Source organism: Protopterus annectens, chromosome 13.part0 (assembly GCF_019279795.1).
Source record: "Protopterus annectens isolate FY-2018-M chromosome 13.part0, PAN1.0, whole genome shotgun sequence".
NCBI lineage: Eukaryota > Metazoa > Chordata > Ceratodontiformes > Protopteridae > Protopterus > Protopterus annectens.
This window is the reverse complement of record NC_056747.1, coordinates 543,709,337-543,734,746: the sequence shown is the minus strand read 5'-3', so window position 1 is coordinate 543,734,746 and position 25,410 is coordinate 543,709,337. Positions and strand designations below refer to the sequence as shown.

Here is a 25,410-nt window from a genome sequence, read left to right as displayed (position 1 = left end):
AGAAAACAATCAAATGTCTGCCACCATAAACAACACACATGAACAGGGCAACTTGAACTAAGATCCATCTTTCTAAGGATGGCAAACAAAATGTTTTAAGATGAGTAGTAGTGAGAATTAAATAACATGCTAAGGTGAATTACAACAAGGAAGAAATGAAGAGTAGTGCTGACCTGAAAAAAGTACACTTAGTAAACAATAAGCATTTAATAATACTTTACGATATGCATTGACATTGCTGTGGCAAACATTTACAGTCAGTGGGTGTGGGACAGGCACTCCACTGTAACACCTGATGATTTTCCAACCCACAAATCTACTTCATATCACGTGATAGGAAGTCAACTGGGATTTAATGGAGAAAAATGCATATATTTTATTTCAATTCATGACTTAGTGAATATATTCATATAGAAGATATGTGTCATGACCCAGGACTTAGAAATGGAAATACAAAAAAGTCATTACACAATAAAAGAAAAAACATACCATTCAGCATTATTGACTGCATCTCCAAAACCAGGAGTGTCAACAATTGTTAGTTTTAGTTTTACTCCTTTTTCTTCAATATCCACAGTATGTTTGATAATGTCCACTGTCTGTGTTATCCGCTCTAAAAGAAAAAAAAATGTTAGGAAGAAAGGACAATGTCATACAACTTAATTATTGACTTAACTGAGCTTTCAATACACTGCCAAATGTTATGATTGCATCACACATTTGGAGTCTAAAAAAAACTTTTTCCTAGAAGGAGAAGATAGCTTTCTGATCTATGTGAAACAATCACTGATGTGGCTTGTTGGGGACAGTTTACATGTGTCTGAGAGTATCAAGTTGAAATACATTATGTGGTCATTATTTCTTTCACCTTTTTAATAATTCGGTTTCAGAGGTATACAAAGTTGTCTACCTTTTGGGGCTAGGACTAAGGAGGTACGCTATTTGTGAATCGACAGGTTAATTGCATGATTGTTAAATAATTATTGATGCTGGGGGGGTGAATGTCTCTGAAACCAATGCAGTAATTATATTTATGAGACTTCACCACATTTATAAGTGATGTACCCTTACAGAAGAGACACATTCCAATGGGTCAGTTTGCTCGAGAAAGGAATTGAAGCTAGTAGTTGTATTTTTAGAACTATAGTGAAGACACAACCCATGTTTTGGCATTGAAATTTTACTTCATCATGATTATTTTACAGCTTCCCTTATGTGAACATTACCAAACATGCAAATATTTACTTTTTTCAAGGCTGAATATGTAGTATATAAAATTATACGTACAGCTTGCTTTTACAACATAAGAACACAAAAATACTATGTTTTTGTCCCTGAAATGATATTTTACAACATTTGAAATGTTACTACAGGAAAAAAGAGAAAGTATTGCGTAGAATTGTGGTTTGGCTTTCAAAAATTCAAAGCTGGCGTGAATGACCTAAGACGTACCTCCCTCGACTACATGAAAAGAGACATAGAGGAGCTCTCTGATCATGTAGCCCAGGCCGGTATGACCCTGACCTTGAGCAGCATCTTACCCTCACCTAGAATGATGCCACAGTATAAAGACAAAATGATCGATTTTAACAATTGGCTAAAATTTTGGTGTCATTCAAAGGGGATCCAGTGTCTGTCAGCCTGGGATGACATGCTCGACAAGCCACGTTGCTTCGCTAGGGATAGCTTGCACCTGTCACCCCTGGGCTTTCGGATATTGGCAAAGGCTCTTGCCACCCCCATAGTGCCTTTTTTAGGCAAGGCTCAAAAGTCAAACCCACCTCCATAGACAGCACAAGGAACAAGAAACTAAGGGTAATGCTGCTAAAAGCCAGAAGTCTTAATCTCAAGATGCATGCACTCAAAGCTCTCCTCAGTATGGAGAGCATCGATATCTGTGCAGTGATAGAAATCTGGTTCAAGGCTCCAGAGAGCACCCCAGCACTACCAGGTTATACCTCATATCATGCTTTTCGGCCCCAAAACCGGGACCGAACCACAAAAGGAGGGGGAGTTTCCATATTTATCAAGGATATCCACACCTCCAGGTTAGTGGCATTGCACAAAGTATTGGAGACCATCCATGTGCAACTGACAATGGGCAAGACTGCTTTTCAGTTTATAGCATCCTACAGACTACCTTCTCAAAGTCAAGAATCCCACTTGGCTTTCCTGAAAACATTGGAGAACATGAAGATCTCTCCGAACACCATTATATTGGGTGACTTCAACTACCCAAACATAGACTGGGAGCATTACTCAAGCCCCAGCACCTTAGCCCAAAGGTTCCTGGAATTTATAAACTCAAATGCTATGGAACAACTAGTCACCACTCCCACAAGAGGGGAAAACATACTAGACCTGATCATTACCAACATGGGGACTCTATGCTCCATACCAGAAGTATATCCCTCATTGGTAAGATCAGACCATAAATTAATTTCACTGGATATCCATATCCTGACCCCACCCCCAGCCCAGAAAACCACAGTAAAAAACTTCTCAAAAGCGAACTTCACACTTCTCAAAACCAAAGTGGAATCCTTCAAGGCCCCAGGGCCAGTGGAAACTACGGCCCAAACTGCAGAATCCTATATAAACGCATTGTATGGACATCTCCAGGAATGCATGGATCATGCTATCCCAAACAAAACCAAGACCCAATCATCCAAAGGCAGGCGTCCAGTCTGGTGGACCCCAGCCATAAATAAACTGTACAACAGAAGGAGGAAGCTACTACATGATAGAGCAAAATCCCTAAAAGTGAAGGCATCTCTGATCAGTACTAGCAAAAAATTACAATCCCTCATAAAATCCTCCAAGGCCAGCTTCTTGAGAAAAAATTGCACAGGACACTAAAGACAATCATAAGGCTTTTTTCAGTTATGTTAGGAACCTGGGATGCAACTCCCAGACTTGTTCTGAGTTGATTCTACGCGACAATAAACACACTGAACCCACAGACATCGCCAATATCCTGGCAGACAGGTTCAGTGCAAACTTCTCCACCCCATCCCCCCCAAAAGAGCAAGTATCTATCCCGGCAGAGTGCAGCCTCCCAAACATCTCTGATGCTCAGGTGAAGGCCGCCCTCTCCAAAGCAAAAAACACTGCTTCCATGGGACCAGATTGCATCCCGGGTTGCGTCCTACATGAACTCCAAGAAGAACTAATCCCTCAAGTAAAACTGCTGTACAATCTCAGCCTCACTAGAGGATATGTGCCCAAAGAATGGCGTACAGCAACAGTGGTCCCACTCCACAAAGGTGGTACCTCTGCGGACCCTGGAAACTATCGCCCCATAAGCCTGACTAGCCTAGTCTGCAAGGCTATGGAGAGGATCATCATGGAACTCATAAACAAAGACATTGGTGACCTACAGACACTAGATCCTACCCAGTTTGGCTTCGTCAAGGGCAGATCCTGCCTTCTGAACCTGGTTGACTTCTTCGAAACAGTCACCAAGGCCATAGATGAAGGGAAGATAGTCCACACAGCCTATCTGGACCTCGCAAAGGCATTTGACACAATACCCGACTCGGGCATCATAGATAAGCTATCCAGCCTAAATATAAACCCCTATGTCACAAGATGGGTTGCAAACTGGCTCAAAGACAGAACCCACAGAGTCAGAGTAGCTGGAGCCATGTCAGACTCGAAACTGGTCACAAGTGGCATCCCACAAGGTTCTGTCCTGGGACCTCTCTTGTTCGGTATTTACTTTTCTGAGGTACAGGCCAACATGGGAGGACTATGGCTCACCAAGTTCACAGATGACTGCAAACTGGGCGCCATAATCGACTCTCCAGCTGACACAAACATCCTTCAAAAAGGTCTCGCAGAGATGGATAACTGGTGCCAGAGCCATGGTCTAAAGCTAAATGCCAAAAAGTGTATAGTCATACCCTTTGGCAAAAACAATGTGCCCACGAATTACCACATAGGTGGTAACCCATTAAGTACAGAGAAAGTAATTAGGGATATAGGGACCCAAGTTGATAGCAATCTCTAATTTGACAACCACATTGCCAAAGTGGTTAGAAAGACCTTCTACATAACCTACCTCATCATGAAAGGATTCACATCTAGATCAAGAGAGGTAATCGTGCCCCTTTATTCATCCCTCATCAGGCCCATCATAGAATACAAAGCCCCCTTTGGGATGTACCTTACCCGACACCTGCAGCAATTAGAAAGACCACCGTAACAGGTACAAGCATGCAAAATCTGAAGGTAATGCTACTCAATGCTAGAAGTCTAAACCTCAAAATGCACTCTCTCGAGGCACTCCTAAAAATGGAGCACATCAATATCTGTGCAGTAACTGAGACCTGGTTCAAGGCACCAGAGAGCACCCCTGCAATACCAGGCTACAACTCTTACCACACTTTTCGGCCACCAAACCAGGACCAAAACACTAAAGGTGGAGGAATGTCAATATTCACCAAGGATATTCACACCACCAGGCTAGTTGGCCAACACAATGTGTCTGAAATTCTCCAAGTGCAACTAACACTAGGTAAGACTGCAATCCAAATTGTAGCTTGCTACAGATCCCCCACCATACCCCAAGATTCTCACTACACCTTTCTAAACATACTGGAAAATATTAAGATAGAACCAAACACCCTAATACTGGGTGATTTTAACTACCCTGCCATTAACTGGGAAAACTACTCATGTCCCAACACCTTTGAACGGTTCTTGGAATTCATAAATTCCAAACTAATCCATAGTCCCACCAGGGCTCCAATATCCTAGACCTGGTCATTACCAACATGGGAAATCAATGCTCCATACCTATGGTCACCCCTCGTTAGTCAGGTCTGACCATAAGCTAATCACCCTTAACATCCACATCCCACCCCCCCCCCCCCCCAGTAAAGAAACCACCATAAAAAACTTCTCCAAAGCCAACTTCATGCTACTCAAGTCAGAAGTGACAAACTTCATGACACCCATGCAGATGGGAACTGAAAGTTCAACTGCTGAATCCTACACTAAGGCACTGTACGAGCACATCCACTCATGCATGAATCGTGCCATCCCAAATAGAACCAAAATGCTCTCATCCAAAAAAAGGAAGCCAATCTGGTGGTCCCCTGCCATAAACAAACTTTACAACAAAAGGAAGAAATTTTGCAGAAAAGAGGAAAATCCAAGGATGCATCTCCCTTACTAGCCTCAGTAAGAAACTGAGATGCCTCATAAAATCCTCCAAAGCTAGTTACGAAAATAAAATTGCCAAAGATTCCAAAGACAACCACAAAGCATTCTATAACTATGTCAAGAATCTAAATGGCAATGCACAGATCTGCTCTGAGCTAAAACAGAATGGCATTAAATATACTGATCCAAAGGATATTGCCAATATCCTGGCAGATCGATTCAGTGCCAACTTCACACCCCTCTCACCCCTAAATGGCCCATCTCAATACCGGAAGATTGCCAAATTCCAGTACTAACGGCCACACAGGTACAAAATGCACTCTCTAAAGCCAAGAATACAGCATCCATGGGAGCAGATGACATCCCGGGCTGTGTACTACATGAACTACAATATGAACTGGCACCTCACCTAAGTGTCATGTTTAATCATAGCCTCACCTCAGGTTTCGTGCCCACTGATTGGCGCAGAGCTACATTTATCCCAATCCACAAGGGGATCCACCTTGGATCCCGGAAACTACCATCCCATCAATCTGACAAGCCTTATCTGCAAGGCCATGGAGCATATTATCATGGAACTTATAAACAAAGACATTGGCAACCTTCAAACACTGGACCCCACCCAGTTTGGGTTTGTGAAGGGCCGATCTTGTCTCCGGAACCTGATTGACTTCTTTGAATCAGTCTCCAGAGCCATGGACAAGGGTAAGGTGGTCCACACAACCTATCTAGACCTTGCCAAGGCCTTTGATACCATCCCCCACTCTGGAATCCTAGATAAACTTACTAAGTTGGGCATTAATCCCTATGTCACCCATTGGGTTGCTAAATGGCTTACTGATAGAACCCACACTGTAAAAGTAGCCGACTCCAAATCCAGCTCCAGACAAGTGACAAGTGGAGTACCTCAGGGTTCAGTCCTGGGGCCTCTCTTGTTTGGCATCTACTTCTCTGAAGTACAGGTCAACACTAAGGGACTCTGGCTAACAAAGTTTGCAGATGACTGCAAACTGGGAGCCATTATTGAATCCCCAAATGATGTGGATACTCTACAAAAGGGCCTTACAGAAACAGATGCTTGGTGCCAGAGCCATGGGCTCAAGCTCAATGCCAAGAAATGTATTGTTATCCCTTTGGGAAAAAAACATGTATCCATGAATTACCATATAGGTGGCAGTACACTAAACACAGAAAGTGTGATAAGAGACTTAGGGACACAGGTGGACAGTGGTCTCACCTTCGATAACCACATCACCACAACAGTCAGGAAATCCTTCTATGTGGCACACCTCATCATGAAGGGCTTTTCATCCAGAAAAAAGGAGGTCATTGACCCACTGTACTCATCCCTCATTAGACCCATTATAGAATACAATGCCCCATCTGGTATGTACTTCTCAAGACATCTGCAACAACTGGAAAGGCCTCAGAAATACCTCACTAAAAGAATCACAGGCCTAAAGCAGATGCCCTACGCTGACCGCCTTAAAAAACTCCAGCTATACTCTGTCGCATATCGTCTACTCAGAGGCAATCTCTGCTTAACATACAAAGCCATGTCAAACCCAGAGCTGTTGAACATGCTACACTTAAAGAAATCCCAATCCCTCAGAGCTACACGCTCCAGGGATCTAAACCTTGTCATCACAATAAACAAAACATGCTGGAAGGATAGGTTCCTGACCCAGAGACTCCCCAGACTCTGGAATAGATTGCCCATACATGTCAAGCAGAGTGCCTCTATGGACTTCTTCAAGAGGAACCTTGATGATTGGATGGGAGAAAGGAAATTCACCCCAGGCATCACGTCAGTCGCCCTGCTAGACAGGGGTCCAGGAAAGTAAATAATGTGGGAAGAAATAGCCAGGGAATTGTTATGGCTAGGCTTGTATAGGCCCTAGGGCTGATAGCCTAGTACCAACCTATGAACCTATGAACCTATGAAAAGTACCTCACCAGGAGGATCAAGGGACTCAAACAGATGCCATATGCTGCTCAGTTAAAAAACTCCAGCTCTACTCAGTTGCATACCGCCTACTTCCAGGCGATCTATGCCTGACATATAAAGCTATGTCCAACCCAGAATTAATGGACATGCTCCACCTCAGTAAATCTAAATCCCTTAGAGCCATGTGATCGAGGGACTTGAACCTCAGCACAGAAATAAATAGAACATGCTGGAGGGACAGATTCATAACCCAGAGGCTCCCTTCGCTCTGGAATAGAATTTCAATTCATGTTAGGCAGAGCACCTCACTGACTCTCTTCAAGAAGAATCTTGATGAGTGGATGGGGGATCATAGGTTTGCCCCGGGAATTACTTCCGTGTCACTATTAGACAGAGGCACAGTAAACTAAACTTTAAAAAGGGCACAGTATACTCAAATCAAGGGGTGGCGTAAGCCAAACACAATCGGGCTAGGCTTATAAATGCCGCAGGGCAGATAGCCTAGTATGAACCTATGAACCTATAAATATAGTGAGACCTAAACATCTTTTACTGAGAAAGACAGTGTGCTGCCGTACAAGTCAGGATTGAGATTTAGTGAAATTCTTTGGGGTAGAGTGGCATTTGTGAGTGTATCTTATATGCAGCTGTCCTATTAGAATTTCTTGAATTGTTTTATTATGGGCTACCACAACATAACAGATATATGGCTGCTTATATTCCGTTAGCAAAGCCAGTGTTTCAGAAGAGTTTTGTTGTCACACCCTGGGATTAGACCTAATATTTACCTGGGGCTATTTAACCTCTGCACAAAAGGCAGGTGAAACTAATATCCAGAATATAGATGCAATATATCTGCAATGCAAAATAAGCACAAAAAGTTATAAATGGTTTATGAGAACAATATTTTAAGTTGTAACATAGTGTACCTAAAATGTTATGTTTTTAGGCAGTTAAAGTGGAAGACTCATATTCAGCAATGAGTTACACTTGAAATTCCTAAGGAAAGAATATTTTATAGCTGGACACTCTGTTTCTACTGTGTTTTGTTTTCGTAATTTAATCACAAGGAGGGTCAGAGATACAGACTGTTATATATAGGTTTCAGATGTATTGGTTGATATGCCTTCACTGACACAGTCTGATAATTTGCATTATACTATGCTTGAATTGTGGGTGCTACACTGAACTTTTGCTCAACACACAGACTACAGCAATGACCTAAAATACTTCTTTACGGGGCTATCATTACTTCAGAAGTAAAATAAAAATCCTATATATTTCACTAACAGATATATATGTTTTCTTTTGCAACATGCAAAAGCTAAAATGACATAGTCTGGTATAAGTGAATCACTGAGGTTAAATTCAATAATGTACGACAGTGAAACCCATAAGGACTTCATTACATTAAGAAATGCATACTAGCCCAAAGGGACCAACCTTGTAAAACAAATAAAATATACTAAGATAAACAAATAAATGACTAAATAAACAAATGGAATTTTAAGAGTAATTTCACTTGTATCTGTGAATATTTATAAAATACAAGTATCTGAAGGAACAGTGCATAGTTTAAACGTTAACATTCTTACATTTTAGAACTTCTTTACAGATGTTGAATAGTCTAAGCACAACAGTTTCATTAGAAAGTTCAAAGCATACCTGATGGAATAGAACTAGTGCAAATGCCCCAACCCAGGCTATATAAACCTTGTTTAGCAAGCGTCTGTCATCCTCTTAATGCATTCTGACTTCCAGTAGATACAAATCTATATTCATGCACATACATTTTACAACTGTTCAAATAATGCCCTATTACCTTCTAGTTAACTTGTTTTCTATTTTGGACACACGCACACGCATGCGCACATGCAGGCACGCACACACACGCACACCCAGGCACGTGCGCACACACCCATGCACATGCAGGCGCACGCATGTACGCACAGGCTCACACACACACACACACACACACACACACACACACACACACACACACACACACACACACACACACACACACACACACACGTTACATTTATTAGATTCTGTAATCAAAATCATGTTTTGCATTGATCATAACCTCTGCACGCAATAGTATGTACATAATGTATTGGATCACTTGTTCCTTCTCTAAAACATAGGCTGGGCCTGAAATTCTTCATTGTTGATCAGTACCTTTTCCCTACCAACTTAAAGAAATAAACACCTAAATGTTGCAAGTCAGAAAATACATTGCATTTAAATATGTGTCACTGTCTAATTAGTAATGATGGTTTGCTAGTTGTAATGTATAGAGGTCTAACTAGCTGTGCATTTTGTCTTTGTTAGTGAGCAAGGTTTAACAATGAGTTCTAGAAGCTGGGTTAAATATGATGGGTGGATGCTAGGGTTAATCATGACAGCTGGATGGGCATACCACAGTGGGAAGTGAAACTAATTACGTGGTCGGAAGCCTTTTCTGTTCCGGACTGATGAGGAAATACTTGCCAGGTCTTGGCTGTCAGTGACTGGAAATTTGATAACAGAAACAGGTAAACTGGTGGCCTAGCAGTGGGCCGTGGAGAAGTGGAATGGCAGTCAGAGATTCAGACAGATGGCTTTATGTGACTTGAAGTCCAGTAAGTTGTTGAGCTAGTATCTCAACTGTCCCTTTTTTGTTGAACATCCCTAAATATGCCTCACATTTTTCCCCTGTGTCTCATAAAAGTTTTGTTTTTCTGGTAAATTAGTAAGCATGACATTGAGGCAATAATGCCAGACATTAAAGTTTCATAGTTCTTATTGATAAGAAAATTTACTCCAATGAAAAATTTGTTGTAATATTTCTAGTTAACTTGTAATTTTGGAACGTTGTCTCCCATTATTTTTGGCTTTGTCCAGAATTCTTCTCAAAAAAGTTAACAAGTGTGACCATTAGGTCATGAACAGGGGGAAAAGAGGCCACATGGAGTGGCAGATAAGTGCATCCAGTTTAGCAAACATCCTGCATTCAGTACAGATAAAGAAGGAGGAAAAAAAAAAAGGTTCTCTGCTGCATATTGCATATCTTTTAACAAACTTTTTTTCTGGGTTCATGCAGTTTCCTGGGAGACCAAACACTGAGACAGAATTAAGTTTTGTTACGTGCTCACGAATGGATGTCTGTAGTTAGAATGAGAAGACAAATGGAGCTAACCCCCACACCATCGCCAAAGAGAAAGAAGGAGTAGCTTGTATGCATTTTTGAGAGCTTTTTATGTTAGGCTAGAGCTTACATTTCTATCCCCTATGCTACCTTCCTTCTCTTTGTCTAATTTGCTTTGGCTGTTTACTTTTAAAGTACTGCAGCCATCTATAAATGTTTCTTATCATGCATAAAAAGGAAATACTGAGATACTGTTAGAGATGAAAATAAAAAGTTCTGGTACCTTTCAGACGGTTTTTCTATAGTTAAGACATTTACCATTCATTTTTTTTCTTCTGTGCGACTCACCTTCTGCATTTAGGAATTTTCTGTCCTTGTAGAGGTCAGTAAGAAACAAGCTGTTCACCAGGGTTGACTTCCCCAGGCCAGATTCTCCTAACAACATTTAGTAAACGAAACACACCAAACAAAAAAAAAATCTTAAGAAAATATGTATCACCATTCTTAGTCATAGAATTAGAAAGTAACAAACGACATTCTTATTAAACATGTACTTTGTGTAGTTTACCTTTCATTATAAAAGAAAGCAAGTCACAATATGGTCACTTAAGATGTATTGATATCCAGAAATGTTCACGCTCTGTGTAGCAGAAACATAAATGACAGTGCAAAAAAGTGGCTTTCCCAAGAAAAGTTTGCTCCTGCACTAAAGAGCCATGAACATCTTACCCATGAATGAAGTGGGTATACCTGGAAATGGACAACTGATTGATGTACAGTGAATTTATAACAACACATTTCAAAGCTGTTGCCTGAAAAACGCTCTTGAAATTAAACAAATAATGCTGACTTAACACTAAAGAAAATTATTTTCATGTCAGTTCAGAAAGGAGACATTCTTGTTTATTTTTGAACATCTCCTTTAAATTTCAGTTTGCACAGCGACACGTGTGCAAATACATTAATAGAAAAGAAAACAAACATAGTGGATTCATTATTTTCATACATCAAACACATTTTCTTTTTAATAATCATTCACTCCAACATTATATCAACTGCTCATTTCCTCCTGTCCCTTAAAACTCCTCTTCCTGAACATTATTCTGCATGTGTTGTTCCCACAAGTTGCTTTTATTTCCAAGTAGTTTTTGTTTTATTTATTTACATTTGATTACCAGGAAAGTCTGACTGGGTAGGCTCCCATTTTCAGTGGAGGCCTTGGGGGAAAAAAGCTCCAAAGTATTACAAAAATGTTTTAATAACATTTTTACAAGCTTCAAAAATAATACAAAACATCTACAGTTTAAGTAATTATACCAAATTAGACAATGTGACAAGACAGTTTAAAAATAGATACAACTAATATCTCAATAATTTAATATTTAAAGAAAGTTTTAGCCATTTTAGAAAAATTACAGATAACTTACTATAATATGAACAGGAACTGTAATGTGAAGTGAGGGAAAAAGCAGGGTTATGGCATATTTAGATAGAGAATCAGGAGAGAGGAACTGATTAAAGTTAGGAAGTGAGTGAAGAAGGGGGGTTAAGGAGGTGTAATGTATGAACTGGTAAGTGTTCATATTTAGCAGTATAGTTCATTCTTAGGTTGAGGAAGAACAGAGACAGATTTTGGCTAGAAAGTCTTTCAGAATGGTTTTAAAAGACTAAAGTGAGGGTATTAACACAATGGATATAGGTAATTATTTGCAGGCTTTAGCAACATGGTAAGAGTACAGACCATTCACAGCAGATTGCATTTGTGGACAGAGAAATTTTGATCATTGGATCGTAATGACCAAGTGGGAACATAGCTGTGTAGAATGGTAATTAGTGCGGGACAAGAGTATGGATGCTGGATAATTTTATAGGTGGTTAGAAGCTGTGTATATGTTAGTTGATAAGGTAGTTCTAACTGATGTTGGCTTGGGTTTGGAAATAAGTATTTGCTGCAAATGTAGCCACTTTATCATCGCATTGTTCAAGTTTTGTTTTTAAGATAACTGGAGGTTAGCAAAGATAGGAGCACCATAAAGCAGTGAGGGGAGGAGGTAAGTAGTGGTAAGTACAGTTTTAGTTGCATTGGTGAGAAAATTTGGGCTTTATAAAGCATCCTTAGTTTTTGGTGATTTGATTTTATGCAATTGTGTATATGCATGTCGAACATAAGAATATCATCTATTATTATCCCTAATAATTTACTATGAGAAGCTACTTCAATGATTGTATAATTAAGAGAGAGGACTTTACATTTTATTCTTTTTTCCTCAATCCTTCTCCCTTGAAAAAAAGTTTTTTTTTTTTTGAGGGGGATGAGCATGAGTAGTGTATTACAAAGCCATGTTTCAGTGGCTGTTAAATCTTCCTGAGTAACTTTTTGGAGATGTGTCTGATGTGCATATGAGGGGGTATTGCAATAGGACGGCCTGATGTGTAGAGGGTTTTGGTAAGAATGTTAAAGAGGGGAGGATCAAGGATAGAGCCTTGTTGTGCACCGGTGGTGAATGGGAGGTATGGAGAGGGGGATGAGTGATATTTTACTGACTGTTACGTACTGGACAACTAGCTTTTGAACCTTAAAAGTGTGGGCTGAGATAGACCTGTTGAGGACATTTGAAGTAGACCTTTGCTTTGACAAACTGTGTTGAAGGCTTTTAAGTCTAGAAATAAGGAGGAGGCTAATTTACCATTACCTCTAGCTTTACTGACAATATGTATAAAGGTTAGAAGTTCAATGTTAGTGTTATGGGAAGGAAAGAAGCCATATTGTGTGGGGGATGGAAGTTCCTCCTGCAGAGGATAGTTTAGCAATTGTTTTTGAATACATTTTTCAAGTATTTTGTAGGAATAGGGTGCATTTTATTTCCAGAGAGAGGAAACATGGGATTCTTGGCTTGACCTATTTATAAGGAATAACACAGGATAGACAAAGCTATTGGCTTTTCTTTTGAGGTACTCACGTGGAAGGCTATTGACTGAAGTAGAGCATGGTTTGAGTTTAAGAATAGTTTTATATAGATTGTGGGCTAAGGTTTGAAGGTGAAAGTGGATTTGATGATATGTGGCTGTTGGGCAGGGTTGCAATTATCTGTTGGAGAATCTTTGGGTAGAAAAGCCATACTATCTATAAAATAAGAGTTGAATTCTATTGCAGTCTGGAGTGGTGAGTTATTAGGAAAGGGGTTAGGGTTGAAGTTTTGGCGGGGATATAAGATTTCTTTAATTGTTAACCAGAATTGTTTCAGGGTTATATTTACTATTGCTTTGAATGTTGTTGTACAATATTTTTTGTCTTCATTTATTTGCTTTTTACTATGACTGTGGAGCATTTTGAAGTTTTTTGAGATATTGTCATGTCTTATATTTCTGACTATCTTTCCGTGCTTTTTCTGTCCTGCATTAACATTCTACTCTTGTCTGGATAGCCAAATTGCATTATTTGTTTTTAGTCTGTTCCTTCTAGGAGATGTAGGGCTATTTAGGATATTTAGGAAAGTGGTGCTGAATTCATTTACAGCATCATCTAAGGGGAGGATTTTTAGGATGTTCCAGTTAGTATAGTAATTAATATTTCTGGGTTAAATTTAGACAGGATGCGTGTTGTTTTGTAAACATGCTGTTTAAGTGGATGTATGAGATGTGTGGTTGTATAGATTTGGAGATGGTCACTGAAAGTCTGATATTTTACCTATGGTGGTGAATTTACTAGTCTGATACTATGATGCAGTATAATAAGGAGTCTGATGTCTTGATATAATGTGTGGAGCTATTAATTATTTCTGTGAAACATATACATTTATGTTTGCTGTAGGGGACATAGAGGTTACGTCCATCACCTAGTAGTATTTTTTCTTGTGGAACTGTTATGGATATACACTGTAGAACATATTCCAGTGCAGCTATATTGTCACAAGGAGGGATATAAAGGAGAGTAATACATATTTGTTTACATTTATTTTCAGAAAAGTAATAAGAAGTTCTGCTGAACTGAATGTTGGTATTGGCTTGTTATAGGGGGAACTGTGGTAGCTGTTGGAAAAGAGCAGTACCACCACCTTTTCTCTTCATATGGTCAACACAGATGATATTATAGCCGGGGGGTATAATTTCAGTCATTTATGCTGGGTTTAAGCCAAGCTTCATTTATAGCTCAGATATCAGGCTTGTGTTTTGCAATCTCAAAGTCGGTATACATAAGTTTGGGGGTGTGGGACCATACCCCCCACATCGGGGAGTACAGGGGGGTTTGCCCTCCTTTAAAAAAGAAGTTTAAAAGAGAAGATAGATCTTCAAGATTTGCTTTTTTCCTAGTTTTTTTTTATGGCACTTGGAATTACAAGTGCCGACATTTTAATAAGGAGCTAGTAGAACAGGTTGTCTTTCATTTACTGAATGCAGACACCAAAAAGCTAGGGAGACTATCATCTACAGTGTAATGTATTGGTCAAGAGAAAGGACAGTGACCAACTTAGTAAGTGGTCCTAAGAATACAAGGACTACTGTTTCGAGGAGGAGGAAATGTCACAGCCACATTCCAGCATAGGGCAGAAAATATATTTGACTGGTTAAAGTTAATTCCAAGAAAGGCTCTTCATGTTAAACTTGCTTACATTGCACAATGACAGTAATTTTAGTAAAACTTTCACAGAGGTGGACTTTGTGGCAGAGATCCTGCAGTTTCAAGGTCAAGAGGTCAAAGTCTACCCTACACAGTTAGGCTAAAAGCCCTGTCCCTCTACTCAGTTTCATACAGACTCCTCAGATGTGTCCTCTGTCATACAAGACGATCTCGGATCCTGCCTTGATGGGAATGCTGCATATCCACAAGTCAAGCTCCACCTGAGTAACCCACATGGGCGACCTCAACCTGGTCTTTGACATCAATAGGACTTATTGGTGGGACAGATTTGTGACCTAGAGACATCCCCATCTGTGGAATAGACTCCCTCTTTACATCAAGCAGAGAACTTCATTATCCCTTTTCAAGTGCAACCTGGATAACTGGATGGGAAACAGTAAATACACCCCTGGGTTCCACCCATGTCCTTGCTGGACAGGGGCTTTGGGTGCTGACTTGTCTAAACATGGGCTAACCTCTTGTCTAGGCTTATAAGGGCCTCAGGTCCTATGATCCTATAAGAATAGCTATAGTGACCACAAGCTCTGAAATGAAAGTAAAGCCAAACACTCTACTAAACTGAAATATTATATGGAGACAATAAAGTGACTACTTACTCCTAGAGATGGTGGAAGGACCACAGTAAATCAGAGCAAGAGAATATGGGCTATTGTAAGAGGAGAGAGAGAGAAGATAAGAAAGTTTATGAATGTAGAGTCAAAATAGATTTAGAGGGAGATATACTGATAGAGAACCATAGTAATACAGTTTTAGAAGACTGCACTGATAAGCACACTATAAAACCATCACTTAGTAAACATTCATTGAATTAACCAGTATGCAATAAGACTGCTGTATATACCAAAACATCAGCAATCAAAATTACATTCATATTTGTTAAAGGGGACAGATTTAGCTTACATAAAGCTTGTCTGACTAGAATAATATCTATATAAATACGACACACTGCTGAGATCTTTTCATTGTTCTACACAACCTTAGAACAAATAGAAATTTAATAACGCATAACACATACCTGCCCTGTGAAAGAAGATTGTGACTGAATGGATGTGGAAACCAAAATAAAGGGAGATTTAGCAGTACATTCTACTACACTGACCCTCCCACCCTCAGGCCAGTTATTACACAGAACGATTAGTTTATAGCCAGTACAGAACAATTAACAAGGAGGCACAAAGTAGAACAGATTTTCTTTCATTTACTGAAATCAAGAAGCTAGGAAAACTAAGTAACTAGCATAAACAGTGTAATTAACTGGTCAAGACAAAGAACAGTGCCAATTTAGTAAGTGGTTAGGGTGTAAAGACTACTTCTTTGGGAAAGATGGAAAGAGGAAATGTCACAGCTACTTTCCAGCAGAGGGCTGGCACATATTTGACTAGTTAAAGTTAATACTCAGCAAGGTTCTTCATGTTAAACTGGCTTGCATTGCACAATGGTAATATTCTTAGTGAAAACTTACACAGAGTTAGAGCTTGTGGCGGAGCTCCTGCAGTTTCAGGGTCAGGAAGGATTTTCACAGAGTTAGACCTTGTGGCGGAGCTCCTGCAGTTTCAGGGTCAGGGAAGGATTTTCACAGAGTTAGACCTTGTGGCAGAGCTCCTGCAGTTTCAGGGTCAGGGAAGGATTTTCACAGAGTTAGACCTTGTGGCGGAGCTCCTGCAGTTTCAGGGTCAGGAAGGATTTTCACAGAGTTAGACCTTGTGGCGGAGCTCCTGCAGTTTCAGGGTCAGGGAAGGATTTTCACAGAGTTAGACCTTGTGGCAGAGCTCCTGCAGTTTCAGGGTCAGGGAAGGATTTTCACAGAGTTAGACCTTGTGGCGGAGCTCCTGCAGTTTCAGGGTCAGGGAAGGATTTTCACAGAGTTAGATCTTGTGGCAGAGCTCCTGCAGTTTCAGGGTCAGGGAAGGATTTTCACAGAGTTAGACCTTGTGGCGGAGCTCCTGCAGTTTCAGGGTCAGGGAAGGATTTTCACAGAGTTAGACCTTGTGGTGGAGCTCCTGCAGTTTCAGGGTCAGGGAAGGATTTTCACAGAGTTAGACCTTGAGGCAGAGCTCCTGCAGTTTCAGGGTCAGAGAAGGATTTTCACAGAGTTAGACCTTGTCGCGGAGCTCCTGCAGTTTCAGGGTCAGGGAAGGATGTAGTGATCAATATTTTCAATTAGAACTTTCACAGAAGTGGGCTTTATGGCAGAGTGCCTGCAGGTTTTGGGTCATGGATGGATGCAGTGACCACTATTGCACAATGACAATATTCTCAGTAAAAACTTTTGCATAGATGGACCTCACAGCAGAGCTCCTGCAATTTTGGGATCAGGAATGGATGTAGTGACCAGAGGCTCTACCCTACAAAGGAAGATGGTGAGTGATTGGATATGGAGACCAGAGTCTGCTCCAGATTTGTTCCTTTTCTTTTCATAAATCCCACCTCCACTTCTTTTGTTTCCTCTACACATTTGGTGTTTCAGTTACAGTTGGTTTAGATGTGGGCTTCCATTTTCTAGTAATTGCTTCTTTGAACATCCAATAGCAGTAAATTTAGTACTGCCTTGCTATGTCTAGGCAATTCAAAATCTGTGTCCCAGCTCAAAAGAAATATTTCCTTAGTTACAACCATTTACTTCCCTAACATTTCTGACAAGGTACTCTGTAAGGAATTTTTTAAATCTGCTAACTCATTGCATTCATAAAAACATGTTCCTAGTTACTTCTCTCTCTTTTCATTATCCCACCAGCATTTTTTATCCACCTGAGCAAAAAGAAATAAAAATACCTATGCAAACACCTCCAAACAAAAACCCTAAACTTCGTTGACTTTGTTGCACACTTGGGAGCCATGCAGATTTCCTCCCACTCATCATCATCATCATAATCATAATCAACAACTCCCTTTTCCCATTTTTCTACATGGGGTCCATGGTGTTACATGAACTGTCACCACCTCTGTCATTTAAGTGCCAATCTCTTACCTTCTTCATGAGCCATGCCTGACTGTTGCAGGTTTACTCTCATGCAATCCAGCTATCTCTTTGATGGACATCCTTTTTCTTCTTGCCTTCACTGAAATCCTCTTCACCAAATTGTTTTCTTTTTTCCTGCACTTATACTCAAACCACTGTAATCTGTACTCCTTCACATTCTGTGCAAATAGAGATACTTTGGCTTCTGCTCTGATGTCATTTCATCATCTGCCCCACAGTGCATATTTTACCACCCATCTCAGGCACTTCAATTTCATCACTTCAAGTGTTTTCAGATCCTCTGCCTTCACTGCCAAGGTTTTTGTACCATACGGAAACTGGTTGCCCCACTGTTTTGCACACCTTACTTTACAACTTCTTAGGCATTCATCTGTGACAAACATCCCATGACACTCTGTGCCAGTTGACTGCAGCCCCTCTGATTCTAGCTTTGACCTCCTCAATCAAACTCCTCTATATCTCAACCATCCTTCCCAGATACCTGAAGCTGTTAACCTGTTTCACTATTTCCATGCTGTCTCAATGTTCAGCTTCCTCAGATTTCCCCAGTTTCTCTCAGTGTGCTTTTGTAAATTGCTTTCAACTCTTTTTAGCCTCCTCTAATTGATTCTAATCGTTATCATGTAATATTTTATATTCCCTACTAGTCATTCCCTTTGTAACAGAGGCTTCTGTTCTAGGCTCATCTAAAAACTCAACCAGAGCTAGGCTTTCACTTAGCACCTCCTACACCTTTTTTGTTCTCTAACCTGCAAATTTCTGCTTTGTCTCATCCCACCAAATTACCTTTCCTTCTCTAGTTTTTTTTCCCCCAGTACCTTGGTTCCCCAGCAACTTTTCTTTTCTATACCTCTATTTGCAGTCATCCCTACTGACAAAAATCTTCTTTCTTTCCATTCATGTGTTGGCTTAGTTCTTAGAACATTTTCTGCTACTTTATGAATGTTATATTCTGTATTGTTGCTGTTATTCTCTTAAGAAGCTGCACCCAAAATACTTCCCTTACCTTATTTCTTGAATTTCCACCCTATTTCATTGTCATCCCTTTCTATTTTGAATTATAACCTTCAGTTTGTGTTATGTGTGCTCAAAAATATCCCTTCAAATCAGGTAATCCCAAATCACCTTGTTATATTGGAAGGATTAACTTAGCCCACTTAATTCTTACAATCTTCCCTTCCTAGATAAATTACTTCAACTCTTTATTAATTATTGTCCACATCTTCTCAGTTGGGTGATAAAAATATGTCTGACCAGTGTATAAAATTAAAATAAAACATTTTCACTACTTGTATCTTACTAGCTATATCCATAAATAAGAGCTCACATTTTCTCACTTTTTGTATTATCATTTATTTAGTCTCTTCCTACTCATCCTAACAGAAACATTTTAATCCATACTCCTAAATACTTAATCTTATTTCCCCATAAATATAGGTATTGCTGAACAAATTTGTGTGTGGGTACATAATTTACAGTTATAGCCTTATCTTCATTCATTTTATATGCTGAAAAGACTTGAAACTGCCTCAAATGTTCCACAACACTGATATGTTCTTTTTTAGATTTATTGGGTACAAAATAAAAAATAAAGTCAACTTTTGCTTGATTATCATACCAGTTATATCCTTACATTTCTGAGTTGCTTATTTTCTATGCCAATGGCTCTAAATATAAAGCAAATAACAAAGGGGAAAGATGACACCCCTGTCTGGTTCCTCTGTTTAAAAAAAACTTAGAGATGAATTCTTCCACTTTAATTCTTGCCTATGATCCTTCACATATCTTCCTAATTAACATTATTGTAGAAGGGAATGCAAATGCTTCCATTATGTTACACATAAAATCCCAGTTTATTATGTTAAATGCTTCTCCTGCATCAAAACCCACCAATAACAGTAGTATTTTCTTACATATTGCTTCCCTCTGGAACATCATTGTGTTATTAATGTTGTCAAATGTTTGCCTCCCCTCCACAAAACCATACTGATTCAGATCTATCAATTTTGGTAACACCTTTGCCATTTTGTTACCTATATAAACATAAATGCTTTATAAACATGGTTTAGGATTGAAATGGGCCTATGTAAAGCTAGGTATGATGGGTCTTTAGGTATTATAACCACCGCAGCTTTACTCCAGGATGTTGGTGATTGCCCTACTTTTAAAATATTTTTAAACAAAACCTTCCAGACATTTATCACTTTCTTCCCTCCTAACTTCAGTCTGTTCCTGTAAACTTTCCTGAAGATTGATTATACATCATTATTTTTATCTCATCCCCACCATCTGGGCTGTTAGTTGTTGAGCTTCATCTATATCTAACCTTGGTATATTTAAGTCTTCCATAAATGTTTACATGTGTTTTCTTTCTTAATTTCCACATTTCTCTGCTTTTTACAATTTTTTATAAAATTTCTGAAATGTCCCTAAAACCTCTCCAGGATCTCTGATTATTTTTCTTTTATAGGCTCCCTAAGCTTGGCAACAACCATTTCTACATTCTGCTGGCTTAGCCATTGTACTAAAAGTTTTTTGTGTTTTGTGCTCTGGAATTATTATCAAAATATAGTTGCTTAACAGTAATCTCAGCTCATGCATATTATTCAGATACTCCCTTATTTTTCTCTTTAGCACTTTGCATTTATGCTGCTTTTTGTTCTATGAGAGTCCCCGTATTCTACAATACTTTAACATTTGCCAATTCCTATAAATAATTCCTAATACGTCTTAACCATTTCCCTTTTATTTTTATTCTCTTTTTGAACTTCATTTTAATTTAATCACTAGCTATAACTTCTGAAGATATTTTGATCTTCCTTAATGACTCTTGAAAATTTTCCTCTATTCAGTGTCTCATTTTTGCTTCATTACCCTGCATTTTAAGTTAGTTTTTATTGATATACGAGCTGGAATAGCTATTGTATATGTGCTGAAGCTTTCAATTAAATACAAATGTTCTGTGAAATATAATTTCTATTTAGACAAGCTCAGGTATTGTAACTTGAGAAATAATATGTAAATTCAGAGCTCCTTCTACCGAATTCAAAATTTTCATATGAAATATTTTCATAACTTTCTTTAGAAACCTTCTGTTTTTTGTTATATTTTCCCTTCTAGGTCCCTCAATATATTCATTCTCTCTATTGCAAATCAGTCCCCACCTATAAGTAATATTGCCTTATCTGTATTACCATCCCAGATGTGAAAAATAGTGTGTATGCTTTCAGAAAACTTTAACTTTTAGTCCTAAGAAAAAGTGCACTGGATATCTTTAAATACAACTAAATTGTACACCATTCTATGAAATGCATTAAGCTATTAAGGCTGCTAGGGAGGCTGCTATCTCTTATTCACTTCCCTTAATATCAGACTTTATTGTTCACTTAACTGCTTGCTATTGTACCTTTAAATTTTACATTTCCATCAACAAAGATTACTTTTTTTCTGTCTCTCAAGCATTTTCCTTTGGAATGCTGGAAAAGGTTTCACTGGCAAGGTCTGTCTATGAACTTTACTGTCAGAGGAATGAGAAGAACAGTCCCTTTCTGCTTGCTGGTTCACTTTTTGTTGGATTAACTTTTTTATTTCTGCCTTAGGCTGTTCTGAATCAAAAAATGTCTTTGATCCTGCAGGAAAAAATAATCTGAATTCAACTGGATACAGCAGCTTGACTCTTACACCTACCTCTCGACATTCAATGATTGCTGGGGTAAATTTGTTTCTCTTCTGCCTGGTGTACTTTTTTATTTCTGCCTTAGGCTGTTCTGAATCAAAAAATGTCCTTGATCCTGCAGGAAAAAATAATCTGAATTCAACTGGATACAGCAGCTTGACTCTTACACCTACCTCTCGACATTCAATGATTGCTGGGGTAAATTTGTTTCTCTTCTGCCTGGTGTACAGTGCATAATAATTTTCCACAAACACTCTGCTAGCTCCAGTTTTTAATACCTTTCCCTTCTGCCACCGTTTTGTCAGGATCAACTCTTTCTGCAGGTATAATTGCATCTTGGCTGCTTTCTCATAGCATGGTATGAAGCATACACTTAATGTTCCCTTTCAATTTACAAATCCTGTTGTGGAACTCCAGTCCAGTTGCTTATTTGTGCTTTTGTGAATTAAATTAATACCTTCTAGTTTCTTTGGTACAGCAGAATATTTCAGGTTTTCTCCATGTGCTCTTGTCTTCTAACTAAACAGCTCTTTTTGAGAAGCCTCATTCTAAGCAAGCTTTTTTTAAATTTCAGCCTTTAATTTTTGTAATTTTATCAGTTCACCTGAACAGCTAGTTAAAGCTTCTTCCATTTTTTCGAGACTTTTGTTATTTGAACTGATATATTTCTTAAAATGTTCATTTATTTTAATCACCTCTGACTACATTTATTTTTCCTGTAAATTACAGGAAGCCATCTCATGAACCAAATAAATACAGTTATTGAAGTTTTTTTTTACTAGAGTTCACTCTTTAAATGACCAGTTCGTAATAGGATTAAACCAGTTATCAAAGTATAATATGGAAATGCATTAAGCAAACACATTGAAAAGCTACACTTTCCATTTTTAAACAATGTCTTAAACTTCCAGAGTGTCACATAGTTTGTCACATTAACAGGGCCGGTGTAAGCATTTTGGGGGGCCCCCAGCAAATGTCAAGTTGGGGGGCCCCTGGGCACTTTCAGTCTAAGTATCACCGTGTCACTGTCACCACTTCTATCCATCTTTTTAGTTCATGCTGCAGGCTTTTAGGAGTAGTACACACAGACTGACCTGTAGCTACAATTTTCTTATTACAACAGGCATACATACCACACTGTGTTGGCCCATCTCACAAAGGGACATTTTACAGTTACTGGCATTTATGTGTAACAAGGATACATTACAACAACTCTATGTACAGGGGAGAACTAATGTGCAATGGAACCCTAGGCACTGCTTACTGTTTCAGCCCCCGCCAAAAAAAAAAAAAAACACACCCTCCAGAGTTTCCCCCATGTTGGGCTTCCCACTTATGCACAATACTTTTTTTTCTTCCATTTCTCACATTTTACCTTTTTTTTTCACCTTTTTCACGAAGCCATAACTTTATATATGCTCTAAAGTGCTTTTTAAGTTTATTTTTTTTTACCCAATGATGGCTTGAACAGAAATGATGATTAAGGAAAGAAATTCAATATTGCTGTTCAGCTGTAGTTTTCCTTCCGTCTTTTCAATATACTTTCTTGACCAAGACAGCACAGTAATAACCATTTAGGAAATAACTCAAGCCGGTGCCCCCAGAAGCTAGAGCATTTCCCAACCTTTTAATCCAAAAGTGGCCTAAACAAAAATCGTAAGAAAAAAGAATTTCAGTCTTATTTTTTTCTTTCAATGAAGACAAGCTGTATCAAAGGCTTAAAATTCAAAGCTGACAAAAATAGTAGCTCAAAATAAATGAACAAATCAATTGTTGTGAGGATACACAGAACATGTACGGGAATACTGCCTGCCTCCCTAATCCTCCCAAAAAAACAGTCATTGCCTATGCAACCCTCTAGTGTTAGATTGGGATGAAAGCAGAGATTCAAATGGCCACAGTCATATATTTCAAGTGACTTCTGAAATACATATACATAGCATGCCTACTTACTCCTCGATCCTAACCCCCAAAGGCAACCAGCTGTATATGTGCCTGATGTTTGATTGTGAGGAAAGTGAAAATAAATAATGATTGCAATAATGTATTCTACTTTGCTGCTAACAGGTGGAACACTGCCCCTACAGGAGCTAAAGTAACTTTCTTTGTATACCTCTGAGGTCTGTTAGAAAAGTTAAGGAAATGATAACTACACAATCCCCCAGCACCCTCATAACCTACGGTAAATTTCTGTACACGAACATCTGAGCAGGGATGGTTTAGAATGTTTGTGGTTGAGGACAAAGGCTATTATCAGTTGTATCCTAACAGGGTCATATAATAACTCCATTCAGGCTAAAGAGTGCAATCAGAAAATGAAAGCATGTTTTTCTCCTCATTTTTCCTCAAACAAAAACAGCTTTTTTGGGGTCTCCACAGTCAGTGATGATTAAGGGAGCCTCCTGCATCCATTTATACAGTTTAAGGAGTGGGGGCCACAAGATTCCTAGAAGATCTAAGTGTCTGAATGCTCTGTGATATATTTTATGCCTTACTTTTGAAATATAATCACTTGTTGTGTGTTCCGGCATTATTGGATATGTGCATTGATAAAAATATGTGATATTTTTTACACACACACACACACACACACACACACACACACACACACACACACACACACACACACACACACACACACACACACACACACACACACACACACACCAATGCTAATTTTGTACTTATTTCAGCAAGTACATTGTACAACACTAGTACTACTACACAAGATCAGTGACTGCGTTTAGCAGTCATCAAACAGCAACAGGGATAAGTCACTTTTATTTACCTCAGTGAGGAGTAAATTAATACCTATCACTATCCCTGATTTCACAGATATTCCTGATTTTGTCTCATAATTTTGCTCTGTCACAATAAATCCAGTCATCAGAGTTTTATACTTATTGTCTAAAAATGCATGTTGATGCAAAATGTGTTATTATAGTAACTTTTTAAATGAATTAGAGTAATATATAAAATGTGTTCCTCATTTTGAGACTTTATTATGCTATTATTTTTATCACTGAACAGAATTTTTCAGTAAAGATGTTGAGAGTTACAGTATCAGTCGTTCTGCCAGTATGTATAAAAACCTTGAAAGAGAAACCATTTCTGAAGATTAGAAGCATCAGCTCTTCTTAAACTCCACAGTTTGTAATGAGATCGGTCACCCTGGGGTGCTGATCTCCGTAGTGCTTACTTTGCTTATGTTCATTACAGCTTTGTCCTAACACGGTCATATCACAGTCCTGTTCAGGTTAAAGAGTATAACTGAAACTTAATACATTTTTTCTCCTCATTTTTCCCCAACCAACAGTGTTTTTTGTGGGGCCCCCACACAGTCATTGATGATTAAGGGCCCCCCTCCAACCACAGTTATTGCAGGTACCTAAAACTGGCTATGTTGTTAATTTTAGTGAAGAAGATGTCCACCATCAGGGCTTAACCTAGGCTGGGGTATTATGTCATTGGTAAAATATTTAATGAAATTGTAAAGCTTGTTACCTGACAAAATACTATAACTAAAGATGTTTGAATTTTGAAGGAGATAAATGAGTTATTATTACTTACCTGCTTTATTAAGTATACAAGATTGCTGTACTAGCTTTTGTTGGTTTGACAGACATGTTACAAAATATCAAGATAAGATAACTTGCTGTGGTTGGGGGCCCCCCCCAGGACCAGGGGCCCCCCAGCGACCGCAGGGTTCGCTGGTGCCTAAAACCGGCTATGCACATTAATTAAATACTGACTAAATGAAATACTGACTAAATTACAAAAATATATTTACAGATTTCAATAAATATACTCAAGCAAATTATGAGAATGCTAAACAAAACAGTAGTGTATGTGGAAAAGAGAAGCCTAG

The 25,410-nt window shown here is 38.9% G+C and overlaps 1 protein-coding gene across 2 annotated transcripts in view; it reads right to left on the bottom strand.

Moving 5' to 3' along the window:
- Nucleotides 1–25,410, bottom strand: part of LOC122787456 (septin-4) — a 1,249,948-nt gene that overhangs the window by 173,279 nt on the left and 1,051,259 nt on the right. For both annotated transcript variants that reach the window (XM_044054187.1, XM_044054188.1), the window contains 2 exons: nucleotides 10,596–10,682; nucleotides 490–613 (listed from right to left, as the gene is read on the bottom strand). In XM_044054187.1, coding sequence (XP_043910122.1) covers nucleotides 490–613; nucleotides 10,596–10,682 — 211 coding nt within the window. The remainder of the gene's footprint in view (nucleotides 1–489; nucleotides 614–10,595; nucleotides 10,683–25,410) is intronic.